The sequence below is a fragment of the Pelophylax lessonae genome (assembly GCF_965119305.1).
Source record: "Pelophylax lessonae genome assembly, chromosome: 10".
Lineage (NCBI taxonomy): Eukaryota > Metazoa > Chordata > Amphibia > Anura > Ranidae > Pelophylax > Pelophylax lessonae.
The window spans coordinates 221,252,665-221,272,881 of record NC_138777.1 but is presented as its reverse complement, the minus strand read 5'-3'; the positions used below and the strand labels follow the sequence as shown (position 1 = coordinate 221,272,881).

The 20,217-nt window shown below is 45.6% G+C and overlaps 1 protein-coding gene across 2 annotated transcripts in view; it reads right to left on the bottom strand.

The window, feature by feature from the left end:
• VSTM2B (V-set and transmembrane domain containing 2B) overlaps positions 1–18,753 on the bottom strand; it is a 112,257-nt gene extending 93,504 nt beyond the window's left edge. Inside the window, exons 1-4 of one of the 2 annotated variants that reach the window (XM_082269827.1) lie at positions 18,316–18,753; positions 15,941–16,607; positions 13,604–13,788; positions 845–877 (exon numbers count right to left, since the gene is read on the bottom strand). In XM_082269827.1, coding sequence (XP_082125953.1) covers positions 845–877; positions 13,604–13,788; positions 15,941–16,022 — 300 coding nt within the window. In that variant the 5' untranslated portion in view covers positions 16,023–16,607; positions 18,316–18,753. Of the gene's footprint in view, positions 1–844; positions 878–13,603; positions 13,789–15,940; positions 16,608–18,033; positions 18,052–18,315 lie in introns of those variants that run through there. The other variant, XM_082269828.1, reaches the window with a different exon arrangement.
• Between the last annotated feature and the right edge of the window lie 1,464 nt (positions 18,754–20,217).

Genomic DNA, 20,217 nt, shown 5'->3' with positions numbered 1-20,217 from the left:
CCCACCATCCCTGCACTGGTCTCCCACTGTCCCCCAGGTCAATACACCTGCTGTGCCCATTATGAGGAGCTCCCTCCATCCCTGTGCTGAGCTCCTGAGTTTACACACCTTCTGTGCCCATTATGAGGGGCTCCCACCATCCCTGCATCCCAGTACATATAGCAACATTGTGATCACTTTAAAGATGGATTCCAGGTATGAATATTGTTGAATATCTACACTTGGACCAATGTAAGGATACATATTCCATACCTGGTAGATCCCTGTAGAAGCTGAGAATCACTGTAGTAGCTGCCGCTGCTACAGTGACTTGGCTGGGCCAAGCTTGACCTATGTAACTACACAAGAAAAGTCATACCTAGAATTCAGCTTTAACCATCCAATCACGGGCAAGCAAAAGTCCTGCCGAAAATCAAAACATGTATAGGAATAACTATTTTTAGAGCCACACACATTATCTTCAAATGCTCAAGGCTGCCAATAAAGCCCAACCTGCATGAGCCCCCCCTTCGCCATAGCATTAAATATAGGCTTTCACTTTCTTTTATTGTCAACCATTGTGCTGAGATTGCCTTTGGCAGGCCAAGAGGTCAAAGGGTCCTTTAACCCCTTGAGCACCCGACCACTTCCCAAGCAGCCATTGGCTGTCCCCACTCCAGTCATGGCATAAAAGCCTTTTATAGCAGCAGAGCTGTCAACTGCACCGTAGGAGATGATCACACACACACATTGAAAACCATCATAATGGCTATTTGCTATTTATCATGGCGAGCTGCACTGCATAGCATTACACACATTCTGAAATGGGTTTAGGTAAAGAAAAAGGATTTTGAGAAGCACTTACGCTGATTTTTGTCCCATCCCTATTGGTGATGATCTGTAAACAAGACAGAAAAGGAAGATTATTATGGTTTTAGTGCTGAGTTGATCTTTAGCCCTGTTCGCTGTTTGCGTTTTTTTTTGCACACATGTTTAAAAAAATAATAATTTTAAGCCTGAAGATTGCATAAACCCACAAAATATTATATATTTCCTAAAAGCAGACACCCTAGAAAATAAAATAGTGGTAGTTCTACATTTTCATGTAATGAGAATGAGATATTACCGCAAAGGTCTAGGAAATGCAAAACGTTAGTAAAAAAAATACACTAGAGTTAATTTTAGGGCACACAAATGTAATAAATGACCTAATATTTGGTAATAGATAAAAGACAAGGTCGGACAGAGTAAACAGACACCCAACATGTCAAAGTTAAAATTTGCATGCTCCTATTTTTTTCTATTTTATCCCCTATAAGTCACCAGTTTAGCATTACATAGGAGGTATGGTGCTGGAACTATTGCTCCTACTCCGGCATGCGTGGCTATGTGTAACATGTATATTGCAACAAACGTTTTCATGTGTAGGCGCCCCCCGGGCATGCGTTTACATTAGTATGTGCGTATATGTGGGGGTGGAGGGGGGATTTTATATGCTTGGGTATAACTTTAATATTTTCAATTTAAAAAAACTTTGTGGTGAGAGGTTCTATTTAATGTGACATGCAGGGTCTAAAAGACCTTGAATGTCTCCTCTGGGCTCCACTGAATGTAATATAAGGCAGACTACATTGCAATACTTTCTTTCCTGGGTGGGGAAACTGACAGGGGATCCCGGAAATTACGTTTTTACACGTCACTTCCAGGTCAGCGACAAGAAGGGGAGGAGAGCTCAGCTACTCTCCCCTCTACCGGGTGGCACCCGCTATGCCGTTACAAGGCCGGCAGAAGGGCAAGCGGAGCTCGGAATACATAGAGGGGAGGGGGGGGGTTCAGGGCCGTTAACGGGGGTAAGAAAGTAATCCGGCGCCACTGAATTGCTTTCATCTGACAGGCGGCAGCCGGGAGCGTGAGTAAAATCCTTCACTGTCAGGTCCATACGACATACAGACCTGGCAGCAAAAAGTAGGTAATTTGTGGGCCTGCAGCTAACTAAGATCTACAAACCCCAACAAGGGGATTAGACAATGAGTTTCCTAGATGTCTGTGGAGGTTCTCATTTAGGCCCCTTTCACACAGGCGGACCGTTCTGATCCGCCTGTCTGTTTTTTTGGCGGATCTGAACGGTCCCCCCATGCATCCCTATGGGGCATCGGATGTCAGCGGAGACATGTCCGCTAACATCCGATCCGTTAAATCTGGACGTATGGAAACCCTATTTTCCATCTATCCAGCGGATGGGATCGGATGGGATCAGATGAGAACGGACCGGCGGTCTGTTCCCATCCGATTTCCCCCATAGAGATGCATGGGGAACTGACAGCTGTGTCTCCACACATAGCGCGGAGACACAGCTGTCATCCTCCTGCTCAGCGGGGGATCGGCGGATCGATCCCCCGCTGAGAAAGCGGAGTCCGTCCAACGGACTCAGTGTGTGAAAGAGCCCTTATCCAGGTCATGGTACATCTGGTAATATGTGGTCACATTCAGCTGGACTTGTTCTGTAATGTTGAAGATTTGTCATTGCTTCTCCAAGCCACTTCTTAGAACTAAAAAATGGTTTGGACAAGATACGAAACATCTTCAACATTACTGAATAAGCCCAGAAGTGGCTTGGACAAGTGAGGAAATGTCTTCAGCATTACTGAACAAGTCCAGAAGAGGCTTGGACAAGAGAGGAAACGTCTTCAGCATTCTTGAACAAGTCAAGAAGTGGCTTGGACAAGATACGAAACGTCTTCAGCTTTCTTGAACAAGTCAAGAAGTGGCTTGGACAAGAGATGAAACGTCTTTAGCATTCATGAACAAGTCCAGAAGTGGCTTGGACAAGATACGAAACGTCTTTAGCATTCTTGAACAAGTCCAGAAGTGGCTTGGACAAGATACGAAATGTCTTTAGCATTCTTGAACAAGTCCAGAAGTGGCTTGGACAAGATAAGAAACGTCTTCAGCATTACTAAACAAGTCCAGAAGTGGCTTGGACAAGAGAGGAAACGTCTTCAGCATTACTGAACAAGTCCAGAAGTGGCTTGGACAAGATACGAAACATCTTCAGCATTCTTGAACAAGTCAAGAAGTGGCTTGGACAAGATAAGAAATGTCATCAGCATTACTGAACAAGTCCAGAAGTGGCTTGGACAAGTGAGGAAATGTCTTCAGCATTACTGAACAAGTCCAGAAGTGGCTTGGACAAGAGAGAAAACGTCTTCAGCATTACTGAACAAGTCCAGAAGTGGCTTGGGCAAGATACGAAACATCTTCAGCATTCTTGAACAAGTCAAGAAGTGGCTTGGACAAGATAAGAAATGTCGTCAGCATTACTGAACAAGTCCAGACGTGGCTTGGACAAGATAAGAAACGTCTTCAGCATTCTTAAACAAGTCCAGAAGTGGCTTGGACAGGGGGAGGAAATGTCTTCAGCATTGCTGAACAACTCCAGAAGTGGCTTGGACAAGATACGAAACGTCTTCAGCATTACTGATTGAACAAGTCAAGAAGTGGTTTGGACAAGATAAGAAACGTCTTCAGCATTACTGAACAAGTCCAGGAGTGGCTTGGACAAGAGAGGAAATGTCTTCAACATTAAGTCCAGTTGAATTTGACCAACTACCACTAGATAGATACTTGGCTGCATATAAGCAGTTGGTCTATACCTAATTATGACATTAACTAATCATTATCCTTCTTTCAGATGTAGAACAGAAAGTTCTATCAAGCTCTTCAACTGCAGTAGCGCTATGTTGGGTTTTGTACTTCTTTAATCAACTATAAAACTGTGACGGGACTTTTATTTCAAGACCATGGTGCGATATGTAGATCTGAGGTTGCCCAATGTGTGTCAGCTGAGGAATGAGGATACAGTTTGTCCGTTTTTGTCATGTGTGTGCCATAACTGCAAGAGGAGCTACAAATCGTAGTAAGCTCATCTCAAGCAGCTATTCAGTACACTGGAACGTGTGGTTCCTCAAGAGCTGGAGTTTATTAGAACATGTAATCCTCAAAACGTCAAGTCCATTCTGGGATGGGGACTTTTCATCTGGTTTCCCATGGGTAGTGTTTGCCCATTCTGCATCCTTGCTATATCTAGAGCAGCCTTTTTCAACCTTTTGAACACAGAGGAACCCCTGAAAAAACTTTCTGGTTCCAGGGAAATTTGCTAAAAATGACTTTATGATACATCAGTGTGATGGTCAGTGGGAAGAATGCTCCTTACATTGGTGGTCATTGGGAAGAATTCCCCCCTTACAGATAGCTAAAAAGATCAATGGTGTCACTGGGAACTTATCTGAGAGGCAGAAATTGCTTATTATTTAACCACTTGCCGACCGCTCACTGGAGCTCTACTGCGGCAAAGTGGCCCGTTCCCGTCCAGCATCGTAGACCTACGTCGCTGGACTCCTCCCCTTGTGGGCGGCGCACGCGCGCCGCCGGAGGCTCGCTCCCGCTGTATTCAGTCACAGCGGGAGTCGGGCCAGGGGAGGAGCGGCGGTGATCACCCCCGCTCTTCCCCGATCGTCGGGGAATCAAGTCTGGAGATCCGCCCACTTGTGTAAACAAAGCGGGCGGATCTCCTAAGTGACAGACAGTGACAGATTGCAGGGTTCAGCATAGCTGAACCTGCGATCTGTCCCTGTGTCACTCAGTCACCTCCCCCCACACACGTTAGTAAGCACCAGGCATACATTAACCCCTCCCTCTCCGATAAAATTAACCCCTTCCCTGCCAGTGTCATTTTTACAGTAACAGTGCATATTTATAGCACTGATTACTGTAGAAATGTCACTGGTACCCCCAAAAGTGTCAAAAATGTCAGTCAAGGGTCCGATCTGTCTGCCGCAATGTTGCAGTCCCGCAAAAAAAAATCGCAGATCGCCGCCATTACTCGTTAAAAAAAAAAAAACACCAAAAATGACAGAAATCTTTCCCTTAGTTAGTAAACGCGATAACTTTTGCGCAAACCAATCAAAATACGCTTATTGTGATTTTTTTTAACAAACATAGGTAGCAGAAAACAAATTGGCCAAAAATTTAAAAAAATTTTGATTTTTACAATTTTTGGGGGGGAATTTCATATAAAAAAATGTGAAAAATATTGTTATTTTTTCAAAATTGTTGCTCTTTTTTTGTTTATAGCGCAAAAAGTAAAAATTGCACAGGTGATCAAATACCACCAAAAGAAAGCTCTGTTTGTGGGAAAAAAAGGACGTAAATTTCGTTTGGGTACGGCGTTGCATGACCGCGCAATTGTAAGTTAAATTCGCACTGTGCCGAATCGCAAAAAGTGGCCTGGACGTAAGACAGCAAAATCCTCCGGTGGTAAAGTGGTTAAGGAACCCCTAGCAACCTCCGGAGTAACCCCAGGGTTCCATGAAACCCTGGGTAAGAAACCATGATCTAGAGAATTACTAGTTTTCAGCTTCTGCTGAATAAAGCAAGCCAAGCTAATTGTTCTTGTAACAGTTGTAGGACCATACTAGGACATGGATGTCCAATATGCCAGTTGCAAGGTAATAAAACTTCTCAGGAAGCCAAACTTAAAGCTGAACTCTAGACAAACAGCTAAATACACAGATGAAATGCATATACGGGAGCTGTTTTATCTGACAAAGGATTTATATTTCTTCCCATCCATTGATGAGCTCTACACAGCTCTGCCACACAGTACAGCCTTGACTGGCAGGGAAAAAATATCTGAGGTTTCTCTGCTACAGCACACTAACACTTACAGGCCATGTCCCTCTTCCAGATTTTGACTGAACAGTAAAAGGAGAAACACAGATTGATGAGCGCAACTCTCTTTCACTCTCCTCTCTCCTCCTATCAGCATGTCTCCTAGCATATGAGCACTGTAGCACGACTCACTGGCTCCTTGTGCTGCATATGCTTCTTCCAGTCTGAGCTTCTTTGTAGAGGAACTGCAAGGGTCTGATACCAAGTCAAACTGAAGCACTTAGGCTTGTTTAACATGGTTTTCAAGCTGTGAAAAGCATTGATAGCTTTTCAGAATGAAGTTTACAACTGGTGTGAGGGCATTCAGGTGGCAATACTGCTGCCTCCTTGAAAGCCTGTGTTTCGATCGGGAGGAGGATTTTTACAATGAAATACCATGCTGCAACCACCATAGCCATGGTTGGTACATGGTTGTGGCGTGGTCCCATTGGATTGCCTTTTAGATTGCGGTTTAGAACTGGCATGAGGGCTTTCAGGGGGCAATACTGCCACCTCCTTGAATGCCTGTTTTTCAATCAGGAAGGGGATCTTATGTTGAAATTCCATGCTGCAACCACTAAAACCATGACTGGCATGTGGTTGTTGCATAGTCCCACCGGATTGCTTTTCAGATCGTGTTGAAGAACTGGCATGAGGGCATTCAGAGGGCAATACTGCTGCCTCCTTGAATGCCTGTGTTTTGATCTGATCTGGAGAAGAATTTTACATTTAACTACCATGCTGCAACCAGGGCCGGATTAAGAGCATCATGGGGTTGGTGCTGAGGATTTTGAAGGGCCTTAAGGGCCGTGCCTTGGCATGCACCCAGAGGAGGAAGGGTGCAGCCATGCATGCCTAATTCAACATGGGATGCTGTCTCTGAAGCCCATAAACACATCCATGCATCGGCAACTGTCCCTCCTTGTCCGGCCTTCGCGCTGTGTGGGGAGGTTCTGAGGGTGCTGCCTGGGGAAGCGAGCATAGAAGCCAGACTTCTGTGTTTACAAGTGACAGAAGAGCGGTAACAATATAAAAGGTAGGGGCCTGGAGCTGCAGCTCCAATAGCCCCTACGTTAATCTGGCCCTGGCTGCAACCATCATAGCCTTGGTTGGCATGTGGTTGTGGCATGGTCCCACTGGATTTCTTATCAGATTGCGGTTTAGAACTGGTGTGAGGGGCCGGGATTTAGGGGGCAATATTGCCACCTTCTTATATGCCTGCTTTTCAATTCGGAGAGGGGAAATTTACAAAATTTTAAAATCCTGTGCCATGACCACCATAGCTGTGGTTGGGGCATGGTCCCATTGGATCGTATTTCACATTCCTGTTTAGAACTGGTGAGGGGGCATTTAAGGAGGCAATACTGCCACCTCCAGGAATGCCTGTCTTTTTAACCAGAGGGGAGATTTTACATTGTAATATCGTCCTGCAACCACCATGGCCAGTGCCATCCTAAGAGCATTAAAGGGCCCCGGGCAATGCAGTGCACTGGGGCCCTGCCTACACAATCACCCACGAGAATAAAAATGCAAATTATCGATAAGGCAATATTTATTGGTACAGCAGTGCCAGGCTAATGACAGCTTCAAAGTTTGGTGGCTGGGTCCGGCAAACACACACACGGACGGGAGTCAGACTCGCCTGTCCTCTGTGTTCCTGTGGAGGCGGACAAGCGTTCCTTCAGGATTTGTGGGCTCCCCCTCCATAGCCCAAGTGGCCTGACAGCAGCGCAGGGCCAACAGACGCTTGCCACCTGCTAAGTTTGGTGGCGGGATGCACATGGGAATCGGGACTAATGCTTGACTGGGTCGATGGGCAAGTGGGGCCCTCGGGCAACTACCCAGCGTGCCCATTCGGTAAGATGGCCTTGACTATAGCCCTTGTTGGCATGTGGTTGTGGCATTGTCCCAATTGATCCTCCTTCAGATCGCCATTTAGAACTGGTGTGAGGGCATTCAAGGGGGCAATACTGCCACCTCCAGGAATGCCTGTCTTTCGATCGAAAGGGGAGATTTTACATTGTAATACCGTGCCGCAACCACCATAGCCATGATTGGCACATGGTTGTGGCATGGTCCCATTGACTTTGATGGACACATTTGGCAGGTATATTGCTTACCCAAAGCAACAAGGTGAATTCAAACAAGCATGACACGAAGATGCTAGTCTGAACTGCCCCATTCGGCAGTTAAGGGGGTTTACAACAGATGTGGGCATCATTACAGTGATGCACACACCAGTATTTTACCACAGCCCTCTGCCCATGTGAACTTAGCCATATACGGCTTGCTCTGAATGATGTAATAATGACTGTAGAGCTGTGCTAAATTGTATCATCTGCATCCGACTAGAGTTTAGCTTTAACCAGTGGCTTAGACTTATAGCACTTTGTAGTCACTGGCCCCAGTGTGCTATAACAAGGCTGCCCAGTGCAATCTTAGGAGCATTATAGGCCCCTGGGCAATGCAGTGCTCTGGGGCCCCGCCTACACAATCACCCACGAGAATAAAAAATGCAAATTATCGATAAGGCAATATTTATTGGTACAGCAGTGCCAGGCTAATGACAGCTTCTAAGTTCGGGGGCTGGGTCCGGTGAGCATAACCACAGACAGGAGTCAGACCCGACTGTCCTGTGTGTGCCTGTTCCCGTGGAGGCGGACAGGCATTCCTGCAGTTGTGGGCTCCCCTTCCATGGCCAAAGTGGCCTGACAGCAGTGCAGGGCAGACTGGCACTTGCCACCTGCTAAGTTCGCTGGCGGGATGCACACAGGATTCGAGACTAATGCTTGGCTTGGGCTGGGTCGCTGGGCAGGTGGGGCCCCCCGGGCAGGTGGGGCACCCGGGCAACTGCCCAGCGTGCCCATTCGGTAAGATGGCCTTGAGGCTGCCCAGTGCCAGAGTGGGACAGGGAACAAGACATATATGTTAAGCCCATGGCGTGCCTCGAGAAAGCCTCAAACACGTAAATGGGCCAACTTGTCATAACAGTAATCACCATATTGAAAGAGCGAATCGAGCTCCGCATCCCAGGGTGCACGTCTGCCAGAGAGGTGTTTACACATACAAGTAGCGGGAATAAATATCAGCACACAGCCGCACCGTCTCCAAGCCGTCCTCCCACACAGCTCAAAAAATTGTATATGAGTTTGTACTCCGAGAGGGAAAACTGCTTCACCTTTCCCTGATATTGTCTTCTGATTCCATCCACCCTGAGCACAGCGTCTGGTTGAGGAGAGGGGCAGACATTGGCTCAGACTCGCGCTAGGCTCTCCTAATAAAGATTGCGATTGTGTGGGTGAGAAAGACGTGGAGAAATGAGAGCGTCAATAGAACACCGGAGAGCTGGAAGATTCTAAAGTGCTGGAGGAAAAGTGGAATGTGTCTACAGGTTGTGGAAATGCATGAATGAGAAAAAATAAAAATAATGGCAAGAGCTTACAATCTACAAGGGAGGAAAGAAATGTGAATGACTGCCATAGAAAACCATTGAAGGACATGGAGAGAGAAGAGGAAGGAGTGAGGAGGAGTGAAAAGAGAGAGGAGAGAGAGAGAGAGAGATGTGGAGGAGAAGAGAGGGGTGGAGGAGATGGAGGGGAGAGATCAAAAGAGAAATAAGGGAAGGAGAGGAGGAGAGACAGAGGAAAAGAGAGGGATGGAGGGTGGAGAATGAATGAGAAACAGGGAAAAAGGAGAAGAAGGGAGAGAGACACAGAGGAGATGGAGGAGATGAGAGGGATGGAGAAGGTGGAGGAGATTGGAGGAGATGGAGGGGAGAGAACAAAAGGGAAATAAGGGAAGGAGAGGAAAAGAGAGGGATGGAGGGTGGAGAATGAAAGAGAAAGAGGAAAAAAGGAGGAGGGAAAGAGACACAGACGAAATGAGAGGGATGGAGAAGGTAGAGAAGATGAGAGGGATGGAGGAGATGAGAGGGATGGAGAAGGTGGAGAAGATGAGAGGGATGGAGGAGATTGAGTGGAGAGAATGAAAAATAAATAAGGGAAGGAGAGGAGGAAAGACATAGAGGAAAAGAGAGGTATGGAAGGGGGGAAAGAAAGAGAAAAATAGAAAAGGAAGGAGAGAGACATGGACGAGATGGAGGCGATGAGAAGGATAGAGGAGATGGAGGAGATGAGAAGGATAGAGGAGATGAGAAGGATGGAGGAGATGAGAAGGATGGAGGAGATGATGGGGAGAGAATGAAAAAAATAATGGAAGAAGAGGAGAGACATAGAGGAAAGAAGAGGGATGGGGGGGGGGGGGATTAAAGAGAAAAGAGGGGAAAAAGGAGAAGGATGAAGAGAGACACAGAGGAGATGAAGGAGATGAGAGGGATGGAGGAGATGAGAGGGATGGAGGAGGCGGAGGAGATGAGAGGGCTAGAGGAGATGAAGGGGAGAGAATAAAAAATAAATAATAGAAGGAGAGACATATAGGAAAAGAGAGGGGTGGGAGGAAGGAGAGATACATGGTGTGGATGGAGGAGATAAGAGGGATGGAGGAGATGAGAGGGATGGAAAAGGTGGATGGGGGAGAACAAAATAGAAAAGAAGGAAGGAAGAGAGAGAGGAGGAGGGAGAATGGGGAAGGAGAAAAGAGGGAAGAGGGTAGATGAGAAGGGAGGGAGAAAGATAGAGGAGAAACAATGAATGAGAAAATGGGGGGGGGGGGGGGAATCATTGAATAAAAGGGAAAGAGGGAAGAAGGAAGGGAGGGGTAGAGAAATAAGGGAAATTAGAAGAATGAAGGAGGAGGATGGGGAAAAGCAAAAGAGAAAAGGGGGAAGAAAAGAGTTATTATAGGGAAGGGAAAATAGAGGAGAAGAGAGGGATAAAGTAAACGGAGAGGGAGAGTGAAAGAAAAAGAGGGAAGAAGTAGAGAGAGGGAGAAAGACGTAGAGGAGAAGAGAAGGATGGAGCAGCGAGAATGAATGAGTAAAGAAGGAAAAAGTAGAGAGAGGAAGAGAGACGTAGATGAGAAGAGAGGGACGGAGGGGTGATAATGAAAGAGTAAAGAAGGAAGAACAAGAAAGAAGGAAGAAGGAAAGAGAAGGAAAGACATAAAGGAGAAGAGAAGAATGGTGGAGATGGAGAGAAAGACACATGGAGGAGAAGAGAGGGAAGGAGGGAGGAGAATTAAAGAGTAAAGAGGGAAGAAGGAAAGGGAGGGAAAGGGACATAGAGAAGAAAATAGGGAGACTAGGAGTAGACACAGAAAGGGAGATGGAAATAGAATGGAGAGAGAGGAAGGGGTGTAAGAGAAAAATAGAAACCTAGTGGAGAAGAGAGGGATGGAGGAGAAAGGAGGGGGGGGGCAGAAAATAGAGAGGAAGAGGAGGGAGGGGAGAGGATAGGAAAGGAGAGAGCGTAAAAAAAGAGATAAAGGGATGGGGGTGGAGAATGGTAAATATGGGGGACAGGAAAGGGGGTAAAAAAAAAAGAAGTGGGGGAGAAGCAAAATAGAGGGGTGAGGGGGAAAGGGGTTGACAGAGAGAACAAAAGGGTGAAAGAGAAATAAGTTGAGGGGGGCAAAAAAAAGAAGAGGGTCAAGGAGGGCAGATGGGAGGCACATTGTGTGTGTTGAGGGGGTAGAAAGATGGGGGTGATGGGGAGGGAAGGGGGATCATGGGGGATTATAATGAGGGGCAGAGATAGCAGAAGAGGGAGACAGGGAGGGCAGAAAGAAAACGTAGAACCAGCAGGGAAGGAAGAATGAACAGGCAGGGAGAAGATTTGTGGCTATGCCCGTGGTATGACAGAGATGGATCAGAATGTTCATTAGGAGTGAGGAAGCCTGGGGAACATATTTCAAACTTCATATTAACATGTATATTAATTAGTCCATTCACTCTCTCCTGGCAAGATAATGTGCAGGGGATTATTATGGAACTGACAGGCCACCACTGTATTCCAAGAATAACACCGAAAGATCATGTAATTTGTAATACAGCAATATGTGTAGCCATATATATATATATGTATGTATATATATATATTCAGCAGCAGCTGCTGAAATCACTTGGCCAGCTGATCCTTCTGGGAAGACGAGCCAAATTACATAAACTTGAATTATTGCTGTGGCGGAGTACTGTCCCGTATTAAAAAGGGGTCAATTGACTTCCATCTCCAAAATAGCAAATTGTCCATTTACAGCGAGGAAAACTCAGCGGAGCGACTCATCCTGTGCGATGGATTTTGGCAGCCGGGGGGGGGGGGGGGGTGGTGGGGGGGAGACAGAGGAAAGCCGTTGTGCTCATGCGGCTGCCCTGCCTGGCATCCATTGAGCTCAGTAATCCTGCTTGTCAATATCTATTTACTTCTATTTAAATAACTAATTGCCAAACTGGGAGGCTGGCCTGAGGAAGTGTGGGGGAAGAATTTTCCGGAATTGATTTAGATTTGAAGAATAGGGGGGGGGGGTACAGAGGACATAAAATGAGTAATCTGTTTTAGCTTAAAAATAACATGTACCATGCTGAAACCCCCACCAGCCACCCAACCAACCAACCAATCAACCAACCAGCGAATCAATCAATCAATCAATCAACCAACCAACCAACTCACCAACCAACCGGTCACAATTAGCTTCTCAGTGATCAGACATTCAATTGGTTGCCCTAGCTCATTCTGCACATCACAATACCATTCCTGTTTGCCTGATCCAGCTAATGTGAACTGAGTAAAAATCAAATCTGATTGGTTGCTGAGGGATACTACATTCTATTGTTTTTTGGACACAAATCTTCTATCAAGGTAAAGCAATATCCAAAATTGCCTATAGCAGCCAATCAACAATAAGCTTCTTAGCTCTAACTGGCAAAAGCTGAATTCCCATTGGCTGCTTTGGGATTACAGTTTTTGGTACATCAATACTGCTCTTTGCATGGTCTGAACTTCAATTTCTAGGAAGGTTCAAGGGGGACTAAAATATTTTGATTGTGATTACTGTTACCCAGTAATATTTGTGTTTTAGCCCATAGCAGCCAATCAAAAATTTGTATTTTGGCCCTATTTGGTGAAAGCTGAAATCCTATTGGCTGCTTTAGGATTGCGGTCTTTGGTAAATCACCACTGATCCTTTGCATGGTCCCCTAGGGAGGTTTAATGCAACCCATTCCCTCCACTCCAGGAGGACCAAAAGTGTTTGATGTCTGTTACAAGGTAATATTCAAATTGCTATAACCCATAGCCACCAATCAACAAGTAGCTTTGTAGCCCTAACTGGTGAAAGCTGAAACCTTATTGGCTTGTGGTTTACTGTTTTTGGCACATCACCACTGCTCTTTGCATGGCCTCATTAGAGTCTCAATGTATGGGGAGATTTAATATTACCCAGTAATATTTGTGTTTTAGCCCATAGCAGCCAATCAACAATTTCTATTGTGGCCCTATTTGGTGAAAGCTGAAATCCTATTGGCTGCTTTAGGATTGCTGTCTTTGGTACATCACCACTGATCCTTTGCATGGTCCCCTAGGGAGGTTTAATGCAACCCATTCCCTCCACTCCAGGAGGACCAAAATTGTTTGATGTCTGTTACAAGGTAATATTCAAATTGCGATAACCCATAGCCACCAATCAACAAATAGCTTTGTAGCCCTAACTGGTGAAAGGTGAAACCCTATTGGCTTGTGGTTTACTGTTTTTGGCACATCACCACTGCTCTTTGCACGGCCTCATTAGAGTCTCAATTTATGGGGAGATTTAATGCAACCCCCCCTCTCCCTCCATTCTGGGAGGACTAAAACCTTTTGATTGTGTCTTGATATCTGCTGGTGACTCATTGTTAAGTTTGAACTCAATTCCTATTGGCTGCGTGCAACAGTGGCCATGAGCAGCCAGTAGAATGCAGGGGCGCCTGTCAATCAAGCATCTCACTGTACATAGCATAACGTTGCATGGACACAGTAGTCATTACCTTGCTTCTGCTCCCGGGGGCGGTCATTGCTAGTTCCAAGGTTGTGTCCCTTGTCACCTCTCTGATGTACCACCATTGGATCTCCAAAGAAAAGGACGTGGATCCGCTGGCTCGAAAAGCACAAGGCATCTCTATATCCTCTCCCTCCCTCACTGTCACATCTTTGGGGACTTCAGTAAACGTCGCTGAGAGTGGGAGATAGAATTACATGGTGGTGGTTAACAGCACAGATTAATAGACAAGATTAGACCGCTCTGCCTTAATCTGATCAGGTTTTACCCCTGGGTCTGCAGCGTTTGGTTAAATTAGACTCTAGTGGATTAAAAAGTCAAGAAATACTGTGTTAGCATCCCACTCCAATGGTCTACAGAGGACAATATTCCTGCCTAAGATAGGAACAAATGCCCCTTCTTAATTCTGAGACCCCAGAAAGTGTTGAAATTGGGTTCCCAATTCCTACTGCTGCCAGCCTGCCATAAGGACTTCATTTAAAAAACACTTTTTGGAGCAAAAAAGTCTTCATTGCATACATTGGAAGCCACACACCACTATGAAGGTGCCTCCACCAACATGGTCCTACTTTCTCGGTCATAGGCACATTGCACCATATGTTTTAAACATATCACTGTATAAAACCCTACTTAAGATAGGAGAAAATGCCCCTTCTTAATTCTGACACCCCCAGAAAGTGTCGATATGGGGTTCCCAATTCCTACTGCTGTCAGCCTGCCATAGGGACCTCATTTAAAAGCCAATTTTTAGAGCAAAAAAGTCTCCATTGCATACATAATTGGAAGCCAAACACCACTATGAAGGTGCCTCCACCAACATGGTCCTACTTTCTCAGTCATAGGCACATTGCACCATATGTTTTAAACACATCACTGTATACAACCCTGCCTAAGATAGGAGAAAATGCCCCTTCTTAATTCTGACACCCCCAGAAAGTGTCCAAATTGGGTTCCCAATTCCTACTGCTGCCAGCCTGCCATAAGGACCTAATTTAAAAGCCAATTTTTAGAGCAAAAAGTCTCTATTGCATACATAATTGGAAGCCACACACCACTATGAAGGTGAATTCACCAACATGGTCCTAGTTTCTCAGTCATAGGCACATTGCACCATATGTTTTAGACTCATCACTGTAAGATAGGAGAAATGCCCCTTCTTAATTCTGAGACCCCCAGGAAGTGTCCAAATTGGGTTCCCAATTCCTACTGCTGCCAGCCTGCCAAAAGGACCTCATTTAAAAGCCAATTTTTAGAGCAAAAAGTCTCTATTGCATACATAATTGGAAGCCACACACCACAATTCTGAGACCCCCAGAAAGTGTCCAAATTGGGTTCCCAATTCCTACTGCTGTCAGCCTGCCATAAGGACCTCATTTAAAAGCCAATTTTTAGAGCAAAAAAGTCTCCATTGCATACATTTGGAAGCCACACACCACTATGAAGGTGCCTCCACCAACATGGTCCTACTTTCTCGGTCATAGGCACAATGCACCATATGTTTTAAACACATCACTGTAAGATAGGAGAAATGCCCCTTCTTAATTCTGAGACCCCCAGGAAGTGTCCAAATTGGGTTCCCAATTCCTACTGCTGCCAGCCTGCCATAAGGACCTCATTTAAAAGCCAATCTTTAGAGCAAAAGGTCTCCATTGCATACATAATTGGAAGCCACACACCACAATTCTGAGACCCCCAGAAAGTGTCCAAATTGGGTTCCCAATTCCTACTGCTGCCAGCCTGCCATAAGGACCTAATTTAAAAGCCAATTTTTAGAGCAAAAAAGTCTCCATTGCATACATAATTGGAAGCCACACACCACTATGAAGGTGCCTCCACCAACATGGTCCTACTTTCTCGGTCATAGACACATTGCACCATATGTTTTAAACACATCACTGTATACAACCCTATATGTACGTGCAAGCAAGCACTGATATATTCCCCCAAAACTATGCCTGTCTGCCTAAGGAACCTCCCTTTAAATCCCAAATATTCTACCAGCACCCACCTCTCCTCCATCTATCATCTTTGGAATATAACCAATGCTCATGTATACATTTCAAGCAGATTTTTACAGCACGCTTCCTGTGCAGATGTTATATTGTTCTCTACATTGCTCAAAACTCTCATTTGAAATTCTAATTCTTGTCTTCCTAATGCAAAGAGCGAGAGAGATTTAAATCTGCACCTGTAATGCTGAATGTCCCTAAAAAATGCTGCAGGACCCAACAAAAGAACGGGGGAGATCTAGGGGGGGACGATTACATCAGAACAGACTGGCTGGAACGTAAAGGTCTATATTAGACAACGTAGTGTTGGTACTTACCGTGTGCACTAAATAGAAGAGGGGAATTCAGCATCAAGTAACAAAGAGCACTAAATAAACCTTGTTTTTCCATCTCATACATGTCAGTTTATGGCAAAAAAAAAAAAAGAGCAAACAGGCGAATTTCACAGGTGAATTCCAACGAGCCAACTAGGAGAATTTCAATCCCATGGTCAAGGTGGAGAAAATGCAGAAGGTGCTGATAGAGGTAAAGGTAATATTTCCCCCCCCTTTACCAAATGCAGATCACCCCCAATGTGATCCCTTTTTTTTTAGAAAAACCAGTTATAACATCCACATTGAAGCTGGTCAGGTCTCCTTCTAGATCAGCTTGGGATCCCAGAGCAAGAACCCAATCCTAAAATCTCCAAATTTCTACAGTATATGTATATTTTTTTGGGCTATCCAAAAGCCAGAAGGACAAGATGCACCATCGAAAAACCCATTTCAAGATTGAGCCTTGCAGTACAGAAGACCTACTGAGTCAACAAGCGGGCTTCATGTCACTCCACATCAGTGAATCAGTCGATCTCTTGCTGTTTTTTTTTTTTTTGACCAGGATCTTTCCCCGTAGAGGAGACGCAAGAAGAGGTGATTTTTTTGGTTTATCCGATATACCCTTCTACACGTTCTCCTGCTTGGGTCCCGGGCGAGAAAATGGGCAGATCTGAAAGCAAACCAAAATTTTTTTTTTTTTTTACAATCCACAAAAAAAAATATATATAAATCCACAAAGAACGATCAACCTAAAAGAAACGACATCAGGATTCCATCCGGCTTGGAAAAGACAGATCTCCCCCCTCCCCAACCGATGATCTACAAGTCATTGGGGCTTCTTTTTTTTTTTTTTAAATAATCAAAGTGAGCTTAAAACGAGCCTCCACTTTACGAGCCAAAAAAAGAAAAAAAATGCTCATCTGTGCCCAGTTCATGTGTCTTCCCAGTCCCCCACTTCACTGGGAGAAGGAGGAGGGGGGAGGGATTGAGAGGGCACGTATGTTTAACCCCTGCAGGGCCAGACTTTAACAAGATCCCCACCATCCACCTCTTGGTTTGAAGATGGTATAATGCAGGTCAATCCACAACCCCTCTCTCTCTTTTTTATAGGGGGGAGGGGGGCAATACAGAGACGATTGTGCAAGCCTTTAGATGACATAGGGCTCCTCTCCTAAATCAATGCACAGGGGGGTTGAATGCATTTTTGGCAACAATGGGGGAATTAAGGAAAATAAAAAAAAAGCCTTTTTTTATTGAGGCTATGAAACCCAACTATTGGCTTTGTCGGAAGGCAACAAATGCACATCACCCTGCAAGTAACTGCGTGCCATTTAAAAGCGATTGTGCAAGCCTTTAGATGACATGGGGCTCATCTCCTAAATCAATGCACAGGGGGGTTGAATGCATTTTTGGCAACAATGGGGGATTTAAGAAAAATAAAAAAAAAGCCCCTTTTTTATTGAGTCTACGAAACCCAACTATTGGCTTTGTCGGGAGGCAACAAATGCACATCACCCTGCAAGCAACTGCATGCCATTTAAAAGCGATTGTGCAAGCCTTTAGATGACATGGGGCTCATCTCCTAAATCAATGCACAGGGGGGGGGGGGGGTTGAATGCATTTTTGGCAACAATGGGGGATTTAAGAAAAAGAAAAAAAAAGCCCCTTTTTATTGAGTCTACGAAACCCAACTATTGGCTTTGTCGGGAGGCAAGAAATGCACATCACCCTGCAAGCAAGTGCGTGCCATTTAAAAGTGATTGCACTTAAACAAAAATCATTGGCTCGTTGAGCTGAGCCCTTCTGAAGGGGGGAAAGGGGAGGGGGGGTTCTGTTTCCAAAGCACATGCCCCCCCCTTAAGAAAAAAAATAATAATGAGATGCAACATAAATAAGCTCCTCTCTTTACATTCTAGCTGAATTATACAATTACAAAGCTGCGACAGAAACTCCTACGTGATGGGTTTTTTTTTTTGGGGGGGGCAAAGAAGCTTTTATTGCACAAGCAACCTGTGTGCCGATGTTGCTACCCTCCTAGGTTGCAAAATAAAACAGCCTGTGAGAAAAATAGGCGAAAGTTCTACGTGGTAACCTACCTGTGGGGTTAATACAGGCGATAATTAGGTCCCAGCCTGGCGGCAGTGGAATAATGAAGTTGGGAAGGGGGTCTACTCGTCATATTGCAAAGGCTATGACTTCATTTCTGCACCCCCCCCCCCCTTAGCCTGCTGCACTGAATCGGGGGGCTTGAAGGAGAGATTTTCTGCAGCCAGCACGAGCCAAGGATAAGGACAGATGGAGGATGAAGGATTTTTTTTTGGAGGGGGGGGCAGGTGCCCCTAGAAGTGTGTCCGCAGCAGACAGAAGAGATTGCTCACCTTTCAGCTCTGCCATGCAGTCTGAAGATAGACCAGGATTGCATTGGTGTCTGCGAGAGAGGAGAGGCTCCAAGATTTGCAGGGGACGACAGGAGCCGGGGCTAGCATCCTTCCAGGTCCAGTCTGCTGGCAGGGCTGCTTTTATTTGTTCTATTTCAGGAAGACGGTGGCTTGCAGTCGCAGCTTCCCTCCTTTCTGCAAAGTTAGCAGTCAGCGCTGTAGCCAGCTTTCCCCTCTACACCCCTCCCCTGCCCTATGCAGTGAGATGGAACAGGCTTGCTGGATGGTGCTGGAGCCAGCAGTAATGGGGGAGGTAAGGGGGGGATAGCAGATCAACCTGTTCCTCTGTAGAGTTTACATGGCCTGATCATTGAACTCAACACACAAGGCTTCCTACATGGGGTGCCCTCCCTCCTTATCCCTGGATTTGGATTTTGGGTTCCTCAGTGGATGTAGAGTCACAGAGAGGATGCTACAGAGAGAGCACAGCAGATGCTGATGCTGGAGGAAAATGCAGGCAGAGTCTTTCTGTGGCAGATAGGGGGCGCACTGCTACCAAGTAATCACAGGTTGGCTTGCTGCTGGATTCAGAGGCAAGGCTGCCAACATGTTAAAATAATCAGGGCCATTGCTGCAAAAGCTCAGCTGAGATGGTCTGCTTGGGCTAGTCACTTCTTGCATCATCACACAGGGCTCTGTAAGCTGCAATCCCAAAACTGCATTCATCACATAACTGGAAAATGTGACCATCAAAAGTACCAGGGCTGCTTTTGCATACCTACCAGTGTAGGGACAGGGCTGCACAGTCTATTGCATTAGGGTGTGCATCCCAAAGCTCAAACACATATGCATGTGTGTGCATGTGACAGTGTCAGTAGGGCAGATATTAGTGTCAGTAGGTAAGTGGACAGTATCAGTAGTTTCTATTTGTATTATTTTATTTTTTATTACTTTTTACAATTTTTTTTTTTTTATTTTTTTTTTTTAGAAAACCCTGTTCTGCGTCACATGGGATGATTAGGGTGTGCCCACGCACACCTAGCACACCCTGTGCGCATGCCTATGGACAGGGTCCTTTAGCACCCAAGGTAAAAAGGTGCCCCCTACATGAACTGCAAATTAGAGAGGATTCTGCACCAGGGCTGTTTTGGCATGCTTACCACTGCAAGGACAAGGTTCTTTAACATTCAAGGCAAAAAAGACCAAAGTGAACCTCCCCCCCCCCCTCCCCCAATGAGCTGAAAACTACAGAGGACTCTTGTATTAGGGCTGCTTTTGTATGCATGCTAGTGCAGGGACAAGGTATTTTGGAATCCCCCGGGGGCAAAAAGCCAAAAGTGCCCCCTACATGAGCTGCAAATTACTAAGGACTGCACATTGCAATCCCATCACTTCACTATCCACTCAATTGGATCAGTAAAATGTGATTCTAAAGTGCACCAAAATGTGCCATGGCTGTTTTGGCATACTTACCAGTGCAGGGACAAGGTCCTTTAGCACCCAGGGTGAAAAAGTCCAAAGTGTGTCCCCCCAACATAAGCTGCAAACTACAGAGGAATCTGTAAAATGCAATTCCATCCCTTCATTATCCACTTAACTGAATCAGTAAAATATGATTCTAAAGTGCACCAAAAAGTACCAGGGCTGCTTTTGCATGCCTACCAGTTCAGGGACACGGTCCTGTAGCACCCAAGGTAAAAAGGCCAAGAAACCCCCTAACATGAACTGCAAACTACAGAGGATTCTGTATCAGGGCTGTTTTGGCATGCTTACCAGTGCAGGGACACGGTCCTTTAGTACCCAAGGTGAAAAAGTCCAAAGTGTGCCCCCCCCCCCCCCAATATAAGCTGAAAACTACAGAGGACTCTGTACTAGGGCTGCTTTTGTTTGCCTACCAGTGCA